Raw genomic sequence first — 23,358 nt, forward strand, 5'->3', positions numbered from 1 at the left:
GTGGCTGGCACCTTAGCCACTTGAGTCACTCTTCTTCCACTTCTATTTCTCTGGAGTGTCAGCCACATTTTTCCATATGGCCCATGAATTATTTCTTCCCTACCCACCTCCAACCCATCTCACACAAAACAACTCACCCACCTTCAGAGAATCTCGTAGTTCCACCCCCCGCTGGCCAAAGTTAAGGTATGCCTTCCAAACAGAATTTCTCTCCAAAAGGAATCCTAGTGGGCTCTGTTTTCTCCATCTCATACCAGGGGAAAAGGTGAACCTCTCAGTTGAATAGCCATGTACTGAGAGCCATTATCTTAGAGAGCAGGAAATCGGGTGGAAGAGTGGTGGCTTCCACCTCCCCACTGGCTTAAGAGCCCCCTCTGCCTGAGATCTTCCACCATGCCCCCAGAGCCCATCCCTTCCTCCCCCAGGACCTACCCCAACTTGAGCATTAATCGCTTTGGGGCTATTGAGATGGGTCTGGATTGCACAGGCCCTGGCACTCAGAAGTTGCATCCTAAGTGTTCTGGGGTGAAGAATGAGTAAGGAGAGTCCTGAGGAGCCCCATTCATTCTCTGCTGTGGATTCATCAACAAACATGGACCAGACTACTGCACACCAGATGGCTTTTGAAACCGGAGCTACTTCAGTGAATAAGACCACCGTGGAGCTCCCATTCTACTGGGAGTCCAGAGAGATTCAACAGGATAGAAAATTTCAGCCAGGGACACAAGACAAAGAAGATGAGGGGAAGGGGAAAGGTGTAGGGATTAACTGGGTGTTAATGACCTTGGGCAAGACTCCAGTCTTTAGTCCTGCATGGCCTTGAGTATAAATGGGAGTGTCTAGATCCAGCATTGTAGGTTAAAAGTTAGGCTAGTGACAAGGACTCTGAAATCAGCAGAACCATAGATGTATACCTTGGGCAAGTTAACTCTCTGATACTCTGTGTACCAAACGGATACTCCAACACCCTCCTCACGGGGTTTGTGAAAGGACAAAAGCAGAACCTATCTATAAAGCACACTGTGTCCGACAGTCAGTAAGTGCTCCACAAATGGCAGCTTTCATAATGATGATGCTTTTTAATGGGAGGGAGTCAGAAAGACTTGGTTCAGAGCTCAGTCCTGAGAACAGAGCTGTGATTTCTCCTGAGAGAGGACTCTCTGTCCTCTCTGGCAGTGCCCTCCAGAACAGTCCGGGGGGAGCCCACACCCCCACTGCATGTTGTAATAAAGTAGCTCTACTGGGCTCTGCCCTCTGGAAAAGGGCTGTCTGGGCAGCCCTGACCAGCCCAGCTACTCCTCCTGTTTCCACCCCCGCCCCCAACCTCAAGGCTGGGCGCTAATACTGGGCAGGGAAGAGTATAGGTCTTACAGCAGCCCTGGGGTCCGCCCCAGTGCTGTCACAGAGCCACAACGTTCTAAATAGGGTCACAAATTTCTCTAGCCTCAGTCTCTGTGTCTGAGAAACAAATCCTCTGGTTCTAACTTTTCCCACCAGGATTTCCTGACCAACCCAGGGCATGGATGAGAAATCTACCACGGGGCTGGAAACCACATTTTTCAAGAGGTTTCCACATAGAGCTCATCCTGCTGCAGCTCCCAGTGGGTTCCCTGCCCTGACGATCAGATGATAGGACTTACCACCCAGTGTGCTCAGAGGGCAGGGGCTGACTTCCCAGGAACTGATGAAGCTCTGATGTCAGAGAGTCCCCATTTGCACTGGCTCCCTTGTAAGACCAGGCCTGGTTTCCCATTGGGATGGGGAAACAGAGTGTCTTCCCTGCCTGGGGCCTGTCTGGGGGCTGGGCCCTCTTGCCTGCCCACCTAGGTCCCAGCAACAACCTGTCCCCAGGTGGACCTTGATGAGCCCCCTCCTCTTTTGACCCCGAGGAGAAGATGAACTAGTCATCTCTCTGCTCCCTGCTGAAGGGTCCCCAGGTCCAGGTCTCACACCTGCCTCACACCTCCCTCCTCCCCCCTCATCCAGCACCCAGGCCCAGCTGCCCCACTGCACCTAGCAAGGATCGCAGGGCTGAGTTCTCTGGCCACCTGGCTAGAGCCACCCGAGCAAGACACTGTCAGAAGACTTACAGATGTGGCATCACCAATAAATAGGCTGTGAAGCTGAAAGAAACTCTTCTAAATCCTCAATAATAAAAAGCAAACATTGATTAACCATGCTACAGGCAAAAATGCTTTCTTTATCTTTTGTCTCTATTGAAAATGATCCTGGAAAACTGTTGTCAGGTAAGGTGGTAGAGTACGCAACCCAAATGCAACAGGTGCACCAGGCAGCTAAGTAACAGTAACCATTTTTAATTATTTTTATATCATTTACTATGTTTGGGGGGATTTTTTTTTTTATTATATTTGGAGTATTTATCACTCTTTGTTATGGGGCGGCGCCTGTGGCTCAAAAGGGTAGGGTGCCGGCCCCATATGCCAGAGGTGGTAGGTTCAAACCCAAAAAAAAAAAAAAAAAAAAAAAGTAACCCCTATCCGTCTTTGTTACTTGTTGTGAAATCCCTTTTCATATTCTAACTATTAACGTGTTGTGTAACTAATGTTACACTTGCAACTCTGTATTCTTTTTCTTAAAGATGGCCCCCCAGATGGAATCAGCTTCAAACCCTGGAATGCTTATACCCTCCTGGACAGAGCCAGGCCAGGCCCTGGGCTAAACATTTTTTCAGTAGTTTCTCAGTTAAGCCTCACAACAACCCTGTGAAGTTACTCTATTATAATCCCCATTTTACAGATGTGGAAACAGAGGCTCAGAAAGGTTAAAGTAACTTGCCCAGTGTCATGCAGCATAAAGTGGAGGAGCTAGGATTCAGATCCAAGGAGTCCACTTCTGATACTGTCTCTTTTAACTATTCTGTTGCTTTAAGATTCATGCAGACACCTGCACAGGCTAATATTTCCTTTGGACCAGCTAGTGAGTATTGGCTCAAATCTTTCCAGGGGCCTCCTATATGCCTAGTTTGGGGTGTCCTCAACTCACATCTCATCTATTTCTCACTAATGGTCAGTGTGGTGGCCTTAGCTTGGCTTTTCAGCTGAGAAAACTGAGCTTTAGCAAAAGGGAGTCGCTTACCTGAGATCACTGGGTACACCCAGAAATGGTGGTGCCAGATTTTAAATCTAGATCCTAGCGCTCTGCCTCTCAGGCCTAGCCTGTGGCTCAAAGAGGAAGAGAGCCTTATCCTGAAACTTCTCTAGATTGGCGGATGTCACAGGGAAATGCTCCCCACAGGGAGAAACATGGATGTTAAAATTCGGGGGAACGCTGTGCATAGAAAGATGTCTCCAGTTTCTTCAGTTATGTTTTTCTTTATAAGGGTCAGAGCAAACACAGACTCCAGGAAATAAAAGACAGGTGTCAGACTAAATAGAGGGCAAAGTGGCTCTCCAGCTATCACAACCGGAATGGCCTGAGGTACATCTTGTAGGGCCTTTCCCCAAATCCCTTTTCTGGAAATCTAAAGCCCAGATCCAGCCCACTTTACCTGGCTGCCTGGCTCAGAAATTGCTGTACAAAGGTTTTCCCAAGGGAACCAAAGTAAGAGAAGTAGATCATACAGTGATCCTGAGAGAGGGCTCTGCACCTACCCAGAGCTTCACCCAGGGCCCCAAGGTCCGCCCTGCCCCTGCATTATCACCTTAAATCCTTCAGAGAAAACTCCAGGCCCCAGCTAGCCACAGCCCCGGGAAGTCCTGCCAAGGGGAGCAAAATAAAGCAGAACTTACAGCGAAGCCCCTCAGCCAGCATCCTGCCAGCTCCTGCTTCCAGATCCACTTTGTCCACTTCCAGAACGACTGAGGGGACCGGCAAGAGGTTAGGGGGAGAGTGAGGACCCTCTCCCAGGTGGATCCATGCCGCAGCCTGCTAAGTTTCCCCAATGACCCCAGCACGGCCAAAGCAAATCATTTTAACGTGTCACATACCTCATCATCTGCTTCGTTCATTCCAGAGTAAAAAGGCAAAACAACAAAGTTCTATTGAGCTCCCTTCTGCAGGAGGAGGCAGGGCTCAGAGGAAGGGAAGGTGCTGTGTTCCAACTCTTGTCAAAGGAATAAACAGCTGTTTCAGGAAGAGGGGGGCAGATAGATCCTGCAGCAGCCAGGGGCTTTGTTCCTCACAGGCCCTGGGAAATGGGCTGTTTATCAGGCTTGTTGACTCAGAGTGACATGCCAAGGCAGAAACTTTCCTCCCTGGGCCCATGAGCAGCCCAGCCTCCTCGCCAAGCGAAACCACAGTCCAGACTGGGCCTGGTATGGAAGAGGGAGGGCCACCACCCATCCCTGAGAGGGAGACACAGGCTGCCCACGTCACCCACTGCTAGGCAAAAATGGGAACTGTGCTAAACCCAAGCAACTTCAAGTGACTGCGCCCAGGAACAGCCGATAGAGAATAAAATACACACGTACACGCACTCATGCACACAAAGGGAGGGTGCTAAAGGGCTCTGGAGAGCCCTTGAGACTGCTGTGGAAATTCTACCCAAATGTTGCTCTAAGTTAAGCCCTTCCTTTGCATCCTTTATTTAGGCTTCGGAAGTTGCTCTGTTTGGTCTGAACATTGTATTTTTATAGAATGCCATGAGATCTCCCACATCGCAGACCACACTACAAGAGCTTGAAAAGGTCACCGAGGCTCAACCCTGCTCTCTGGCTGAAGAATGCTTAACCCTTCCCACACCCATGTCCGGCTCCCAAAATAGAATCTTTCAGCTGGAAGTGACCTTTGGGCAATGGATTTTCAAGCATCAAAACAGCTAAAACTTTTTCAAAAAGCAAATAAAGTCATTCTCAGAATGCCCATCACAAAAAGCAGAGCGTGCACAGTGCTTTGGCTGAAGTGTGGACGTGACACTCCAAGCCCCCACCTCCAGGGAGTACAGTCTAAGTACAGGGAAGCCCCAGACTAAGCAGAACGGACCAACCCTAGACAGGAAGGAAAAACTGGCCCCCAGGTTGCTCGGGATGCCTAATCCAGCCTGTTCCTCCTATTCCCCAGAAGGAAATGTCACGACTTCCTCCTCTTGACGGCACGAGTTAGTTGGCCACAACGTTTAGGGTCTGGAAGTTCTTCCTAATATCTTTCTTAAATCCTTCCTGCTAGTATCCACAAACTGCACCAATGCAAACCTTATGACCCTATCAATCTGCTCCCAGGTCTATACCCCAAACAAAGTGTGTGCAAGTTCACCAAGAGACATGTCCCAGGACGTTCCCACACACCTCTAACAAGACAGTCCCATGCATCATCAGAACATGTGAGCTGGTTTCAGCGCCTATGGCTCAAGTGGCTAAGGCGCCAGCCACATACATCTAAGGTGGTGGGTTCGAATCCAGCCCGCCTGCCAAACAACAATAATGGCTGCAACCAAAAATAAAAAAAATAGCCGCGCGTTGTTGGCGGCGCCTGTGGTCCCAGCTACTTGGGAGGTGGAGGCAGGAGACTTGCTTGAGCCCAGGGGTTGGAGGTTGCTAAGAGCTGTAAGGCCACAGGCACTCTACCCAGGGGGACAGCTTGAGGCTCTGTCTCAAAAAAAAAAAAAGAACATGTGAGCTGTCACCTGGTCCCACAGTGGGATTCTATCTATACCAGTGAGAATGAATCAAGTGGCAGCAAATCGTGTCAATAAGGATAAATCTCACACACGTAGCACTGAGGCAAAAGAAGCCTGGCATAAAAGGATACACCCTCGGCTCGGTGCCCATAGCTCAGTGAGTAGGGCACCGGCCACATACACGGAGGCTGGCAGGTTTGAGCCTGGCCCAGCTAAACAACAAAGACAACTGCAACCAAAAAATATCTGGGGGTTGTGGTAGGGGCCTGTAGTTCCAGCTACTTGGGAGGCTAAGGCAAGAGAATTACATGAGCTCAAGAGTTTGAGGTTGCTATTACCTGTGACACCATAGCACTCTACCCAGGGCAACATAGTGAGACTCTGTCTCCAAAAAACAAACAAAAAAAAAAAAAACAACAATACACCCTGGATGAACCCATTTATTTCATTTAAAATGATGCAAAACTAACTTTTGGTAGCTTCCCTGGGATGGGGGACAGTGAAAGGGCCCAAGGAAGTTCCCAGATGGCTGGTGGGGTTCTGTTTCTTGAGCAGGGTAGTGGTTCCATATATGTCCATTTTCTGAAAATGCATCATAAACATAGCTTTTCCACTTGCGCCTGGAAGTCACGGTCTCTCAGGTACTCGTCTCCCCCCAACCAAGGACCACGACTACCTTTTCCTTCCCGTGGGTTCCATTCCCCAGTCCCAGGCACCACAAAGCACTGCAGAAGGGGCTCGGGATGATCTTTTATTTTAAACTATCCAGAAATCTAGACCTATGGTTAATGGGGTAAGGGAAAGAAAACAGAGTTTGAAACCCGAAGAGCTAGCCTAAGATGAACTGGTCCTCTTGAGGGCCCAGCACTGCCGACAGGTCACGTGGGCCTCCCACTTCAGTTTACAAAGCAGCCTCTGTCCTTTATCTCAGTGGAGCCCCATGCTCACCCATGAAGTGATTGGGAAGAGCCCTTCACCATTCTCACAGGTGAACACAGAGAGGCTCTGAGAGCCCCAGTGACTCCTTCAAGGTCACTTTCTCCGGCAGGTCCATGGCTGCCTTCCTGGTGCCTCCAGTGAACACACAGCAATCAGCAGAAGACTGAGGCTCCAGGCTAGTTAATCACAGCTTGGCAGAGTGTGTGCACCCCTGGGAGGCAGGCGATCCAGCTTCTAAAGAATTCAAGCGTGACCCTCTCCTCTTCCTACTACCCTGACGCATGTTCACCTTCTGACACTCAAAACAAAGGAGCACATGTTTGGGTCATTCTTCAGTTGAGAGGCAGAGAACCATGACGAACGAGCCTCGGGCTTCTGAGTCCTGCTGATCAAAGCGGTCCAGAGGCTGCCCAGGAAAGAGCTTGGCATGATGCCTGTTCCGAAGTTGACTGCTCTCATCATTCCAGCCCTGACGATGGGTGATCTGGCAGACAGCAGCGTTCAGTACTTGTCCATCACAGTCAGAGACTCAGTGCTATGCTAGAGGTGACTGTAACCCAGGTGTAGGGAGATCACTTCCTCCTGGGAAACATGTTTATTAAGATCCCCAGCCTGAACTGGACACAGTGGCACAGGCCTGTAATCCCAGCTTCTCAGGAGGGTGAGGCAGGAGATTTCTTGAGCCCAAGAGTTCAAATCCAACCTGAGCTGTATAGTAAGATTCCATTTCTTAAAAACAAAACAAACAAAAATCCCCCACAAAAGATCCTCACCCTGTTTGCCTCTGTGCAGGTGTGAGCATTAGGTGTTCCTGGCAAGGAACACTACACTAAGGTTGCAGGCTGTCATTGTTTGTTTAATCCTAATAGGTTTAGAGTGGTTACATTCTTGCCAACGCTTGCAGGTGAGAGAGCAGTTTGCTCTGTGTAATGGGGGTAAGCGTAACCCCCACTTCTCAGGGGGTAGAGAGGGTTGGGAGGCTGCAAAGGATGGTGATTATGAGCATAAATTCTGGGTCTGGGCTGCCTGGCTTTGCCCCTTATGCTGTGAAATTCTGGGCAACAGATTGAACTTATTTGTGCCTCTGTTTTCTACATGTGTAAAATGGGAATAATACTGCTTGGAAGGCAAACAGCAGACAGTAAGTGCTATATACATGATACTCACTGCGGCAGGAATTAAAGGAAATACTCCCTGAAAAGGACTCAGCATGTTTCAAGTTGCTCCCTAATTGTTAGTCTCTGATGAATGATGTTGACATTCACTCAGTCATGCATTTGTGTATCAAATATGCATTTGGATCATATCAGTCCGGGAGGAGTGGGAAGGAAGAAGGGGAGGTCTCTAGCATGATGTTTCCACAACCACTAAGAATTGCCACAGATCCATGAGTATAGCTGAGATGATCTTGGTGAAGGTTTATCTTATAAACGATTGTAGGCAGAAGACTTTGTACCCACAAGTCTGCCTCCTTAAGATAAGGTGACCAAATTTTAACATTGGTAAAGTGGAACACCATTGGGGGGGCGGGGCCTTGACAACAATGCAAACTTTTTATTTTTTTTTGAGACAGAGCCTCAAGCTGTTCCCCTGGGTAGAGTGTCGTGGCATCACAGCTCACAGCAACCTCCAACTCCTGGGCTCAAGCGAGTCTCCTGCCTCAGCCTCCCAAGTAGCTGGGACCACAGGTGCCCACCACAACACCTGGCTATTTTTTGATTGCAGCCATCATTGTTGTTTGGTGGGTCCAGGCTGGATTCGAACCTGCCACCTTAGGTGTATATGGCTGGCGCCTTAGCCACTTGAGCCACAGGCACTGAGCCACCAATGCAAACTTTGATAAGCAGTTCTCAATAATCAGTTCTCAACAATTATTTGTTGTTATTAAAGTTTAACATTATAAAATTAACAAAAATAATATAAAACGCATATCCTGGAGAAATGGCCACATGGCAGCTGAAAACCGTATATTCCCTTCCCATTCTCCTGCTGTTCCCTAGCTTGTCATGCATTCTTTCCAAAAATTGGGACTTTTTTAAAACGCCGGGGGGACGCGGGACAAATTGTTAAAAATCGGGACTGTCCCACCAAAAGCAGGATGTCTGGTCACCTTACCTTAAGAGGACAGTCAATCTGGGCTGGAAAAATGGAATCATTATGACTGGTTGCAAGCAACACACAGCAGGCCATCTTGAGAGCTGCCTCTGTCCCACCCAGCTCCAGGACAGACTGTGCCAAAGCCTTGCTAGAAAACTGCCCCCACCCCACAGCAGTCAGCTTCCACCCAGAGCCTCAGCGACCCTCCCTCTCAATGGGACGTCCCTCCCTGAGGCTTAGACTCTTTCTAGGCAAGGAAGAAGCTGGCCTTGTTGATTCCTCAGGAGGTATTAGGAGCTCCCACCAATGTGCAAGGCCCCAGGCACACATGGCAGCCTGGGTTTGAGCCCAGAAACAGCTGGGTGGAACATTTTCTAGCCAAGAAACATCTGTTCTCCTCCTGCCTTCCCTGAGTTCCTCCCACCACTTCCTCAGGCTAATGAGCCCAGATAGAAGTGAGGAAGAGACACCTACCTTCTCTGATGACAGTCTGATCTAGAGTGCTGCCCTCACCCTTCTAGAAGACCTCACCCCTCCCATGGGCTGAGTGCTGCTCTAACCCCTCCCAGAAACCCTGTAGACCAGCCCACTGCCTCAGAGCACAGCTGCATCTGAAACTGCTGAGAAGCTCAGTTCCCTGAAGGCCATACTCACACACACCCTGTTCGGAGTTTACTGCTGCATACAAAGCCCCATTTGGCTTTTTTCCATACAACCCTAGAAGGTGAGTGGGGCAAAGATTATTGCCCCAAATTATAGGAAAGAAACGAAAGGTCAGCTAAGAATCTCAAAGAATTGTAGGGTTTGAGCCATGAACCCCCAATGGAAGACAAGTGTGGGTCTTCCTATGACCCTCTCTCACCTTAACCTCTCCTACCGCTGGTGGTGGAGAAATGAGGCTAAGCTGGGATGTGAACGGACATACAAGGCAGGGCTGTGAATGTCACCAGGACACAAACACTATCTGAGTGGGGACCCATCTTGCCATCTGGTCCACTACTGGGTTTTCCCAGTACCTAAACCAACACCCGACACCTGCTAGATCAGCAGTTCTCAACCTGTGGGTTGCAACCCACAGCAACTGTATTAAAGGGCTGTGGCATCAGGAAAGTTGAGAACCACTGTGCTAGATGCTAACAGATATTGATGAATGAGTGTTGAGGCTCCAGGGGCCAAGCAGGCAGCGGAGGAGCCTGAATGTGACCAGGCATAAGGCAAGGAGGAATGATGGGGTCTGTGGTAAACTGGGGAAATTCAGCCAAAATCAGGTGAAAATCAGATCTTTTAGAGCCTTAAATATTTATAGATAAAGCTCTGAATATTAACATGTATCATGGACAACTTCATGTATTAGAAAAAGACCAGAATAAACCTAAAGGACAAGAGGACCATTTCCTTCCACTTTTAGATAAGTTCTTTTAGGGAGAAAGAATACACCTGGCTCATTTTAGGAGGTGAGTGTATCCACACAAGCACAGCACAGGAAATGAAACTTATAGGCCATTTTCATTTATGAATATGCATAAAATTAGATTTTGAAAGAAAGCAACTTTCAAACCAGACATTGCTTCTCTGATTATAGAATATGGTATGTTGGCCAGAGGGGACTTCTCTTTCAGGGAAATAGTTTTGTACTATAAGGAAAAAGTGTTATGACCACACCCTGCTCTGCTACTGCTGGCCAGTGGCAAGTGGGCATGTGGACATGTGTCCTCCCCTCCTCTGAGTCTCCATTTTGCCCATCAGTGAAATGCAAGGTCCTTCCTGGTTCTACTGTCCTCCCTGGGCCTGGGCCTGGACTACAGCTGTGAATAAGGCTCCCATAGAAGTCTGACTGGGGGACTCTCAAAAGCCTTCATGCAGACTTCCAAGTTCAATGCCACTTCCACAGACAGCTGCAACTACTTCCCACAGCCCCTGTGCAGGGATCGGGGATCATGTCACAGTGCATCTCACAGAGGACAAGATGCACTGTGTGTGGCCAGTATGTCCTCTGATGGAAGTTCTAGAGGGCAGAAACAGTGTCCCTGGTGGTCCTCACATGGGGTCTAGTACAGAAGAGGTGCTGAGGAATGGCTGACAGGTGGACAGATGGACTGATGGGTGGCAGATTAGGTTCCTAAGGCCAGCGCAACAAGTCACCCAAAATTGGGTAGACACAACTGCAGAGTTGAAAGCCCAGGGGAACACAGAAGTTATTCCTGAGAAAGAGGAAAGTGCATGGAATCTTTAGAGCATCTCTCTTTGACCAGGATTTTCTGGAGAGGGATTCAATAGGAGGTAGGGGATGTAAACAGGAAGGAGAGCGATGCCTCCCCGGGAAGACGCTGCACGAGGGGTCCGTGTGCTGTCCAAGAGAAATGCCACTGCTGATGCCCACACTCAGCTCTGGAGAGCACCAAGATGGGAGTGGATGAGATTACCCTGGACAGGGCAGGGCATGGAGATGAAGACAGGGCCCCTAGGACAGCTGCACCAGGGAACTCACTGGAAGCATGGAGCCAAATGCCAGATTGTAGCAGGTGGAGGAAAGGATGTCAGGTAAGGATGCGACATCAGTCAGCATGAGGGCCTCCATCAAGAGGGTTGGCTGGGGCCAGGTGTGGCCCCATACCTGTAATCCTAACACTCTGGGAGGCTGAGGTGGCTGGGGCCAGGTCTGGCTCACACCTGTAATCCTAACACTCTGGGAGGCCAAGGTGGCTGGAGCCCTTGAGCTCATTTCCAGACCAGCCTGAGCAAGAGTGAGACCCCATCTCTACTAAAAAGAGGAAAACTAGCCAGACGTTGTGGCAGGCACCTGTAACCCCAGCTACTTGGGAGGCTAAGGGAAGAGGAGCACCTGAGCTTGAGAGTCTGAGGTTGCTGTGAGCTATGAAATGTCACAGCACTCTACCCAGGGCAACAGAGTGAGACTCTGTCTCAAGAAATAGAAAAAGAAGAGTTGGAGCCAGGGTTGTGACTGTAAGCTACAGAGACTCTAGAAAGAGGGAAATGCTCCCTGAGTACAATGCAGATAATGGGCCAGGCCAGCAGGAGCCTAGAGATCAGAGGGAGGACAGTCGTTGAAGGGCACCCCTGGGTGGGGGGTGGGAGGGCGAGAGGAGAGGCACAGGTGCAGAAGGAGATAAGGGATGGTGGGTTGGTGCTAAGTTCAGGGGCAAAGAGGAAGTTGAAAAGTTCTAACCCAAAGCAGGTGCAGTGTGGATGTCACAAGGCAGGAGAAGATGAGGGCAGAAGATTACCTGAAATCTACATTCCAGCCCAGAGGTGCTGGGAACTCCTACAATGGTGAGGCAAAGGGCATTCCATGATTTCCACTCAGCTGTACTGTGAGCATGGGTGGGAGGAGAGTCTCCAGCCACGGGGCTGTGTCTGATGTCCTGAAAAAGTAAAGACCTAAACCAATGGGAATGAGCTGGAAGATAGGCAAGCGGTGGTTCAAGAGAAACAAAGGAAGTGGCATCTTTTACATTTCCTTGTCTACCAGAATATCAACGTTTGGGGCATTTGTATGAATTCAAAGGTACCTTGTATGTTTTGAACCAATGTGAGAGTAACCTGCACTCAGTAAATATTAGTACGCCATAAAACATGCCTATTACAGGGCTTGGCACCTAAATGTTCAAGAAACGTCAGCTACTTTTAAAATGGATGGCAATAAGGTCAGGCATGGTGGCTCACACCTGTAATCCTAGCACTCTGGGAGGCCAAGGCAGGTGGATTGCTTGAGCTCAGGAGTTCAAGACCAGAGTGAGACTAAAAATAGGTGGGTGTTGTGGTGAGCACCTGTAGTCCCAGCTACTTGGGAGGCTGAGGCAAGAGGATTGCTTGAGGTTACTGTGAGCTATGGCACTCTACCCAAGACAAGAGTGAGTCTTAAAAAAAAAAAAAGGACGGCAATGGTAACAATGACAGTGAGCAAGGGGGAGGAAGTGGGGAGACAGGGAGCAGACAGCTGGCACTGTGAGTGTCACCCCGGAGCTGGTGGAAATGCAGATCTTCGGGAACCACTGCAGCCCAGCTGAGTTAGAAAGTCCTGGTGGGTTCCAGGAATCTGTGTGGGAAGCAGGTGTCCAGGTGACCCGATGCCCACTGCAGCCTGCAAAGCTCTGTTCTGCTCCCCATCCTCATTGCTCTCCAACCAGCTCTGACCCCACTTATTTCTGGAAGGAAGAAGAAAGCCACAGACAGGTACCTGGGTAAGGGGATGACAAGGAGCCACACAGTTGTCTGAGAATCCCAAGAGGTGCCAGCAAATGTGGGCGCAGCGTACATCCCGCACTGCACCAGGTCTGGGAACCAGGAACTCAAATTCTGTGTTCCCAGCTCTACCCCCACCTCCACGCAGCTCCGGCCAGGTTAATTCCACCCTCTCTCTGTTGGACAAAAGGCCAGGCTAGTGTCTCTCACTCTGCACTTGCACCCAGATCTGGGGGTTCTTGGACTCCAGGTGAAGACCCCCTGCATTGGGCACATGGGCAACTCCAGAGACCAGAGTCAGGAGGGCAGGACACAGCCCTTGGGTGGAGGTGTTTTGGGAAGGGAGGCAGGAACCAGCAGGTGTGCCTAATCCAGCAGGTGTGCCTAATCCAGGTGCGGTCAGAACAACTGAGTCAAGTTCTAAAGATGGCTTCTCTCTCCCTCAGCTGAGTTGGGAGGTCCCAGCAGCAGCAAGGGGGCTTTTCATGTGGAGAGAAATGAAGGTTTTCAGCTGGCCTCTGCTTGTTTCCTGCCCTCCTTCCAAGAAGCAGACATAATCTCTCAAGAGGCCAAGTCCCAGTCCCAGTCTTATTCCCCGCAGCAGGCCCCTGGCTGGACACCGTCATAGTCTTCCAGGTAACTCCAGAGGAATCCATAAATCACTATCATCCCCGGGGGTTCGGTCCCTCAGGCTTTCATGCCAGGGGTAATCCAGCAGTAATCCATCTCTCAGGGTCCTACTGGCCCAGGCGTGGTCCCAAAAGTGGTTACCCCATTTACGGCATTCATGCAGACAGCCTCTGCTTGGAGTCTTCTAGTGATGGGGAACTCACCACCTCCCCAGACGGCCTATTTCATCTCTAGAGTATTCTGATTATAAAACACATCTTTTCAGTGTGGAACTGAGCTCAGCCTTCCAGCATGTAATTAATAATATTAATAATAAAGGAGAACACACTCCCCATTTCCCAGCCAGAGAAATCAAGGATCAGAGGTGTAGTAACACAGACAGGATCAGAGAGTGTATGAGCTCTACCCCTCCACGTTAATGGTGTCCTTCTCTTGGAACGTGACATCTCATCCTCAGAGACAGGGCTCACCGAGTGTCTCCTCTCCAAGCAAACCAATATCTTCCCTGGCACATTTCAGGAAAGCCTTGCGCACTAGCTCTTACTGCAGCAATGCACATTTGAAGGGCATTTACCCCCAGTACTTGGGATTGTGCCTGGGAGTGGGACAAACCCAGAAATGAGTGAAACCCACTCCCTGTCTCCTGTCTGGTCTGGTGAGAGGAACACGTCTGCACACAGGTCCCAGGCGCATCTGCAGACCCAGTGCCTGCCAACGAGCACGCAGACTGGCTTGGCACAGGTGGGCACGCCACAGATGCCCGCAGAGGAAGTTACCGTTCCTCTCCGCCTGAGGCCCCATCTCCTGCTGCTTTATTTTATTTTTTGCCACTCTCCTACTTTAGCTTTGTGCCTCTTCCCAGCCACCCCTCCTGGGGAAAGTAGTTTCTTCTTCCACTTTCCATATCTGAAGAGTGGGGCTCAGGGAAATTCCTATAAAATCAGGGCGACACTATGAATCGCTTTCTCAAGACAGTTCTGGTTTGTACCTTCTGTAGATCAGCTAACAGGTTAATTATTTTAGCCCCCTTTACTTTCAAAAATCTAGAGAATAAATTCAGAGAATAATCTCAGTGTTGAACATTGTGTGAAATGGCTAATAAAATAGAATTCAATGAAGTCCTCTTTGAGAACCCTTCCAGCTGGGACCCTCCAGGACTCAGGGCTTGTTTTCAATCCGACTAGTTCCTCAGGTTACTCTCTAGCGTCCGGAGTCCTTCCTGTGACCGCTCAGAGGTGGCAGAAGCCCAATTCCTACTGATGCCCTTACTTTACCCCGTGGCCCCTGTGGCTGTGAGGACTCTGCCAGCTCCTCCCTCCCTGCGGACTCCCATCCTCTAGCTTCCACCTGCCCTAAGCGGCCCCACCGCAGTGCCTTGTTTATCCCTTGCTAGTCTTGGTTAGGACTGCTCTAAATTGGTTTGCTGCCTCATTCATTACTCAAAAAGGGAGAAAGGGGAGGAAAAAAAGGCTGTTAAACTAAAAAGAAGTTGTTGCATCACCAGCGGGTATTCTGAGTCTGAAATTTTACTGGAAAATTCTGAGGATTTTTTTTCCTTCATTAGATTTTCTTGAGTCTCATATAATAAATTGACTGAAGCATAAAAGGCCTTCCAAGAATTAATCTCTATTGATGAGATTCCAGAAACCATAGCAGGAAGCTTAAAAACAAAAACAAACAAAAAGTCCAACTAACTTTTAACTCAGGCCACCAGGGGGATGGCTTTTACTCTACTCATTCTTGGAAGGAGACAGCCCTATTCAGATCCCCTAATGTCTTCTATTTTTTTAATTTTTTTTTTTTATTTTTTATGGTTTAAATAGAACAAGGTCTTGCTCTGTCACCCAGGCTGGAACGCAGTGACATGGTCATAGCTCACTGCAGCCTTGATCTCCTGGGCTCAAGTGATCCTCCCGTCTTGGCCTCTTGAGCAGCTTGGATTACAGATGTCAGCCACCATGCCTGGCATAGCTCCACTAATTTCTTGCGGTATCATCCTGGATTAAATCACTTCACCCCCTCTGAGCCTCAGTTTATGTGTTTATAAAAGAAAGACAATAATTCTGTACTCCTTGCGTTCTCAAAGGGATCAACAATACCATCTATAAAGTTCCTGATAGGTACTTAGGAAAACGCAACTTGTTTTATTATCACTGGTGCCTGAGCAACAAGCATTGTCTCCAGTTCCTCCTGTGGCCACGAGTTAGAGCCTGCATTTGAGTGACACAGGCTTGGGCAGGGACTAAGCGCACGATGTTGGGCTGGTCACTTGAGCCTTCAGAGACTTAATGTCTCTCATCTGTAAAGTGAAGATAAAGTACTTCTTTTTGCCCCTTGTAAATGACATGGTGCATGTAAAGTGTTTGGCACCGTGCCAGGTATTGTAGCAAGTGCCCAACAAATGGTAGCTATTCAATTTCCATTAACAATTATTCCCAAACCCTCCCCCACACAGGCTCTGGTGCCACCAGCTCTGTGTGCCCCCATTCCTATGTCCTGGAAACATCCAGCCTTCCTTTGCATGGGGCTTTGCAGTTTCCAGAACGTTTTTGAATCTTCTTCTCCTGGAGCTTCCCCCACAGCCTGTAGGACAGGGTCATACTGCTCTTCCCACTGTGCAGAGAATGGACTGATACCAAAAAGTCCGGTGACTTGCCCAGGGTGACTGAGCTGGGACTGGCAGCTGGGTTTGGCTGATGTCCAGGGACTCTCTCTGACCTCCTCATGCCCCATAAGAAGTCTGCAAGTCAGTGATGCAGTCAGATTAGAGAGGGTTGTGTGTTCATTTGTTCACACATTAGATTAAAAACTTATTTGGTACCAGTATTAGCAACTACTACAGTTATCAATGGTGATAACAAGATACGGCCTCTCTCTCATAGAGCTCACTGTCTAGTGGGAAACTGAGCCCAGAATACAGCCATCATGCTACCAACTGCGTTATTCAGCTGAGGTAAATGGCCTGTGATGGCTGACAAGGCACCCCCCACATCCAGTCACCCCTTCACTGAGCTCCCTGGACTTTCAGAAGGCTCAGAGAGCAATCCCACATGGCACAGTGAGTGTGGCCGTAGGAACACCTCACTGCCCTGGGTCACTCTCCTCTCAAGCATGTCTTCCGAGCTGCATGATTTTACAAAAGGAGAAAACTGAGGCACTGCAGAGGGCAAACGATTTACCCAGGGCCACTGGGCAATGAAGTGGTACTCAGGTGTCCAACATCTCTGTGGGACAAGGGGCCGCTTCACCACAGCACAGGAAGTTGAAGTGCCCAGGTAAGGGTCTGGGAGAGGGGAGGGTACTGCCAACTGTCTTCTTCTTGAGTTTCCTCCTCTGCGCTGGAGAAAACCCCAGTAACCCTGCCAGAGATGGCCCCAGCACCATCCTCTCCTCCACCACCGCTTTTGAATGATGCCACCGCAGGGGCCTTTCTGATGCTACTGAAAAGAGACAGCATCAGGTGGGCCTGAGATAAGTGAGGCATTAAATTCAGAAAGGACATCCCTCACTCAAGCACAAACACGAAATAGCTCAGAAACGGGGCAGAAGCACCTGACTTGAGCTCCACTTACAAAGCGTCACATGGGCCTGTTCTGCAGACAGACTGTGGTTTGAAAACCCCAATTCCACTCCTCTGCTTCTGCCTTCCTGTGCGTTTTGCACCCTTAGTTACCTATGGCTCTCAGCAGGCAGCATCTTGGTGTCACTTCCTTCCTCCATGATGTTGGCAGCTTTGTGTCCCTCTCTGTTTCTCTGCTCAGCTCTAGGGGCTGAGAAGAGGCTTTGAGGTTTTTCTTCTCTGGGTGTGGTTTCCTCATACTACGATGAAAAGCCCACCTAGCTCTGGACCAGGCTAGGTGCCTCAGCTTGCTGAGATGATGTCAGCAAGGTGGTCACAAAAGAGATCTTCCAACCTGGGGTACCTACTTGTGCTGTTCTACCAAATATTTCCTGTTTTCTACCTATATAGTAGGATTTCATTTCCTGGCCCCCTGGGGTCAGTTTGGGTAGGACCCTGTGAGTTGCCCAATGGGTAAGATGGGAGTGGGCCTGGGCATTTAATTGCCATGCAAGATTTTCTGGGCCTTTCTTTCTTCCTTGATGCTGGACATTCAAGGTTAATGCTCTATCAGACTGGCTTCTTGGAAAAGGAGCTGAGCCCCCAGGTGGCCCAAGATGCTCATGTTAATTGGAGTAAGATGTGAACCTTTAGGCCAGACCAGACATGGTGACTCGTGCCTGTAATCCTGGCATTCTGGAAGGCTGAAGCAGGAGGATTGCTTGAGCCCAGGCTGCAGTGAGCTATGATCACACCACTCACTCCAGTCTGGGCAGGCAACAGAACAAGACTCTGTCTTCATAACAAAAAGAGAGAGAGAGAAGTGGGTGGTAAAAGAAACAATGGATGTGTGATTTCACCTGCTGATCGCGGCAGGGAAGGGAGTGGAACATCTTGGTCAAGTAGATTCTACAATTCTCTCCACTTTACAGAGAGGTGACATCTTTTGTCCAAGCTCAGGCAGCTAAGAGGCAAAGCCAGAGCCAATCTAAGTCTGGCTGACACAAAAGCTTAACCACTACACTCTATTCTTCCATCCAGAAGCAACTTTACTCTTTCTTTTCTTTTCTTTTTTGAGATAGAGTCTCACTCTGCTACCCAGGCTAGAATGCTGTGGCATCGGCCTAACTCCCAGCAACCTCAAACTCCTAGGTTCAAATGATCCTCCTGCCTCTGCCTCCTGAGTAGCTGGAGCTACAGGCACCTGCCACAAGGCCCAGCTATTTTTTGTTGCAGTTGTCATTGTTGGTTAGCTGGCCCAGGTCAGGTTCGAACTCGCCAACTTCGCTGTATGTGGCTGGCGCTGTAACCATTGTGCTACGGGCACTGAGCCCAGATTGTAAACATCTTAAGAGGAGGGATCTGTGTCTTCCACAATAATATAATACTAGGAATTATCATAGCAGCGGATGCTCCTATTTACTGAGGGTTTACAACATTCCAGGCCAGGTTCTAGTTTTGCTCATTACTCCATTCAGTGTTCACAAATCTCTATGAGGTAAGGTACGAGAACCATCTCTGTTTTATAGTTGAGGACACAGCTCAGTTTGGCCAAGGTGAGATTCAACCCCTAATATTAATTTTTAATGCTATTGGTTCAATATGACCCCATTCCCCTATAATCTTTTTATTTTATATTTACATTTTAAAATATTCTCAGGGCTGGGTTCAGTGGCTCACATCTGTAATCCTAGCACTTTGGGAGGTGGAGGCAAGAGGATCACTTGAGTACAGGAGTTTGAGACCAACCTGGGTAGCTTAAGCAGCACTCATCAATGCAAAAACTAAATACAAAATTGGCCAGTTGTGGAGATGCAAACACCTTATAGTCCCAGCTACTCAGAAGGCAGAGGCGAGAGGATCTGCCCAGGAGTTTGAGGTTGCAGTGAGCTGTGATCATGCCACTGCACTCCAGCCTGGGCCACAGCACACAAAAGCACAAGATCCTGTCTCAAAAAAAGTTAGTAAATGATAAAAGCACTCTCAGGAGTGGTCTGTAGACTTCCCCAGCCACCAAAGATGTTCATGGCACAAGAAAGGATAAGAACCTCGGTGGAGGCAGAGCCAGGACTCCAGAGCCAGGATTTGTCCCACGTGTAGCTCATAGAATTCAGTGTCCTTGGCAAACGGTAAAGGATTCTTATGCCATCTTTGTGCAAGGGTGAGGACTGATTAACAGCTACTTTAGCCTGGCTACACATCATAACTACCTTTGATTTCAGCAGCATGAGCCTATTTATAACATTAATTAATATAATTAACAAGTCCCTCATTTCCCCCCCAAAATCAATTTTTGGCATCTTGTATGCTAATTGGAAAATTACCATTTGTTGATCACAAAATGGGGTGACAGGGAAGCTGGTAGCAGCCACCTCTAGATATGATGCTGGCTGACCCCCAACCCAGAGTGGGCGTCACGGGGGGCACGTTGGCTGACCAACTCCCCTCCCCCAGATGTTTTCTGAGCATCTGTGCACCGGCTCAACTGAAGCGGCACTCACAGGATAGATATTCATACTGTATATGCAGAAGTTTTACAAAGTCAGTTACTGGCATCCCAACAGGTATACCAAATCACAAACCAGGAAGCCCTCTCTGGAATTCAGTAACCCCCTAGGTTGGGGACAGGCCATTGTAGGACACAGTGCTCCCTACCCATGTAAGTGGTCAATGCCCAGGGCTGAGCCTGGGGCCCCTTCAGGTACCTTGTGTGTAATACGACCTTCTATACTTTGCTGCCCCTCTCTGGGCCCCTGTTTTCTTATACTTCCAATAGGAGGGTGGTACTAGATCCAATTCTAGCCAATAAATAATTACAAAGGGCCTACCATGTGCCTGGCACATGGGGAACACAGAGATCCTACAAATCCCTCATCTCTCCTCCCAAAACACATTCTAATGGGTTGGGGTCTAGGCCTGGAAACAATAAACTGTTATGTGGAAAAGAAAGAAAGAAATGTGAGATAGACATTCCATATTCTGGGGCCACAGAGGAAGGAGTAAGCCATCCTGCATGAGGCTGTGCAGATAGCTTCAAGGAGGAAGCGTGACATTTGGGCAGAGTCACACCTGAGGGGAAGGCACCCAGGGTGGAGGGTCAGTGTCTGCAAGTGCAGGGGGCTGGGCCAGGGGCACCCCACAGGGCCAGTGTGGACTGCATAGCCGGGGTTTCTAGTTCTGGTCCATCCCACACCTATCACTTTGGAGACCAGAAGGAAGAGTCCTGGACACCTGGCATTTTAACAGGTTCCCTAAGTGATTCTGATACAGAGACAGTGGGTGTGCTGTATAGAGAAAAATGAATGAATGAGTTAAAAAAAAAATGAACTTGGTCTCAAGCAACCTTTTTTCTCCCTCAAGATGTCCACTCCTTCTTTAAAACAAAGGGGCTGGACCAGAGCATGAGCAGGATGTGTTGGTGGTGACCCTGGTGGCTGCTGCACCTATACTGCCCACCTCCTGCCCCCAGTGCACCTCTGTGGAATTTAAATTCTATTTTGGAACACGATGGACCACAGACACCAGCTGCCAGATTGTCCCAGAAACAAGAAAAAGCTTTAGATGAAAAAGAAAAAACAAACACAGACCGGGTATAATTCAGAGGGAAAAGTGCCAGAACCTGCCAGAGAATCCACAGGAACAGGGTTGCGGGGGCAGAACAAGAAGGAGCAAGGTATCAAGCAGGGCTGGACCCCCAGGACGCCTGGAGTCTAGCGAGAAGGGTGGATGGGGCGGTATAATTCTCCCTCCCCACATCCCTGGTGCCAGTGGGCTCCCGAGCTGCTGGGGATCCCTTCTGCTCTCACATGTCCCAAAGTGGCTATCACCAGTGAGCTAGGAGCTTCCTGAACACAAAACACCAGGCTGCCAGTGCCCTGGGGATCGCTAGCTCAGATGGCAGTGCTATCTTGCTTCTCCAACGACGGGGCTTTGGCACCTCAGTTTTTGTCTTGGCTCATTTCCACGCAAACACTTCCCAACTCCTGCCATTCTACGTGGGCTCCTTCTGGACAGAGGAACAGAGAGATGACCAGAGTGCAAGCTTTCCTCCATTCAGACCCTTTCCCGCCCCTTCCCTTGCCCCAGCTGTAGATGTTGAGAGATGATTGAGTCAAGTCTCGAGAAAACTGCTTTTCCCCTCTGTTGGCCCATGTGCCACTCCAGGCTTCCAGAGAGAGTAAGGCTCAGTCAGACCTTTCCAGACTCTTTTTTCTCCCCTCCCCATCCCCCACCCGCAACTGCTGACAGAGACGATTCAGCCACCACACCGATTCAGCCACCACACCGAGGCTTCCAGTCAGTGGGGCACAGGCCTTTCCTTTAGGGGTCCTGCAGTAGACAGAGGGGTGCTCACACTCCCTCCCCTGCCCACCCGCCCTCCCTGGAGCTGCTTGCTGGTGACCCCTTGAGAGCGGGGCTCACCCCAACGCGGAGGGACCCTGAACCTGCGCCTGCACTCCGTGAGCAACCTCGGACGAGCTTGCTTCTCCCTGGCATGGTCAGGGATCGATCTGCAGGACAGATCCTACACCCCCAGGTCTCAATTTCATCGCTCAGGGGCTGGGGGAGATCGCGAATTAGTCTCAAGAGGTGAGGATGCCCACCTGGGCAGGTGGGGGCGGGACGCAGGGCGGGTCCCATGGCATCGCTCCCAGCACGGGCGGGCTGTGCTCTCGGCTCCCCCGGGAATCTCCCCGCCCACATCACAGTCACAGTCGTGGGGGCCGCTCCGCTGGCCTAAAGTCCCCACAGACAGCAGGGAAACCCCGGGAGCACGGAGGGTGGGGAGGAGGGAGGCCCGCCCCAGACTTCTAAACTGCGACTCTGCAGTGGAGACTTTCTGTGGGGTGAGGCCACTTTGCCCCTCCTCTCCCGGATGGCTTTGCCTGGAAGCTGAAGCAGATACTGGCCCCGCCCAGCCCCGCCCAGCCGCGCTCCACCGCCCACGTGGGCTGTGGCAGAGAATTGGGACTCACCTGAAGTTCATGCCCTCACCTACCACCCGGGATAATCCAGTGCTTCTCCTGAGGAGAAAGCCAGTGCCAGGACCCACAAACACCACTACACCTTGCGCTTTCCAACAGGCTCCATCTACTGATAGGGAGGTCAGTTTGCACGCACGCCCTCGTCACCATTTACTGACTACCTCGTATAGGCTGCAGTTGAGTCTCACCCAGCCTCTCAGAGATTAAACTGGGTATATCACTATCTATTCCAAACAAAATCAAAAACTAAGAAGTATCACCTGCTCCAGATGAAAAGGAATGAGAAACAGAACTCTGGAATCCTGAAAAAACAGAGTGGGCTCAGCACCTGCAGCTCAAGCGGCTACGGCGCCAGCCACGCGGGTTCAATTCCGGCCCAGGCGGGCCAAACGACAACGACAACCAAAAAATTGCCAGGCATTGTGGCGGGCGCCTGTAGTCCCAGTTACTTGGGAGGCTGAGGCAAGAGAATCACTTAAGCCTGGGAGTTGGAGGTTGCTGTGAGCTGTGACACTACAGCACTCTACCCAGGCAGGGTGACAGGTTGAGGCTCTGTCTAAAAAAAAAAAAGGAAAACTTAGGGGAGAATTCATAGAAAACTAATTCAGTTGTGAAATACCCATTCCTAACGTAGAACAAAGGTATACAACATTGCAATCTCCATTTATTAACCTTTGTCCCAGGCAAATTTAAAGAAAAATATACTTCCAGGCTCCAGTATAGATCTTGAAGCTACTTCAACTCAAACATGGTAATATACATTTCTGAAATGTTCCAGTCTTCAGGAGAAGTGTAGTGTTTTAATCAACATTATGGATCTAATGTGTTGCCAGGGGACACAGGATCTGACCTGGTCACAGAAAGTCATTCTGGTAATGTGACACATGGCCAAGATTATAAGACCAGAATTCAAGGTATTCTCCTGGAACTCTGTCCTTGCTTCAGGCTCAGTAGAGACATTGATCAAAGCTTGGCAAAAATAAACTGGTTGGAAGACTTTGGTTGATGTTCTCCAGCAAATTCAATAGGCTACCAGAGTTTTTCAAAGGTCTGTGCCATTTCTCCATGGCGCCTCTGCCAGAATTATAATCTTGCCCATTCTCATCTCATACCTGGCGCCCAGATGGCCCACATCACTACTGCCTGCCTTCCTTAAAACCTGCACCCCATTCTGGGGATGATCCCATCATCCAGACAAGTTCCATTTAGGTACCACACAGCGTTTTCTGCACGTGCTCTTGAATAGTATTCCACAAAACCAAATCCACATGCTGTTCTTTCCATTTTATCCAGACTCATAATGAGTTTCTTTATGTCTCTGCATTGGCTGAAGAGTTCATAGACCTCTTCTTCAGTTGTGTACAAGGAAC

At 49.5% G+C, this 23,358-nt stretch overlaps 1 protein-coding gene across 3 annotated transcripts in view; it reads right to left on the reverse strand.

Moving 5' to 3' along the window:
- Nucleotides 1–23,358, reverse strand: part of LOC100961603 (N-acetyllactosaminide alpha-1,3-galactosyltransferase) — a 79,833-nt gene that overhangs the window by 31,329 nt on the left and 25,146 nt on the right. Inside the window, exon 1 of one of the 3 annotated variants that reach the window (XM_023510615.1) lies at nt 3,948–4,033. The exons of the other annotated variants lie outside the window; for them this stretch is intronic. Coding sequence (XP_023366383.1) covers nt 3,948–3,968 — 21 coding nt within the window. The 5' untranslated portion in view covers nt 3,969–4,033. Of the gene's footprint in view, nt 1–3,947; nt 4,034–23,358 lie in introns of those variants that run through there. 3 annotated transcript variants of the gene reach the window in all.

Source organism: Otolemur garnettii, unplaced genomic scaffold, assembly GCF_000181295.1.
Source record: "Otolemur garnettii isolate 467f Iridium unplaced genomic scaffold, OtoGar3 scaffold00014, whole genome shotgun sequence".
NCBI classification, from domain to species: domain Eukaryota; kingdom Metazoa; phylum Chordata; class Mammalia; order Primates; family Galagidae; genus Otolemur; species Otolemur garnettii.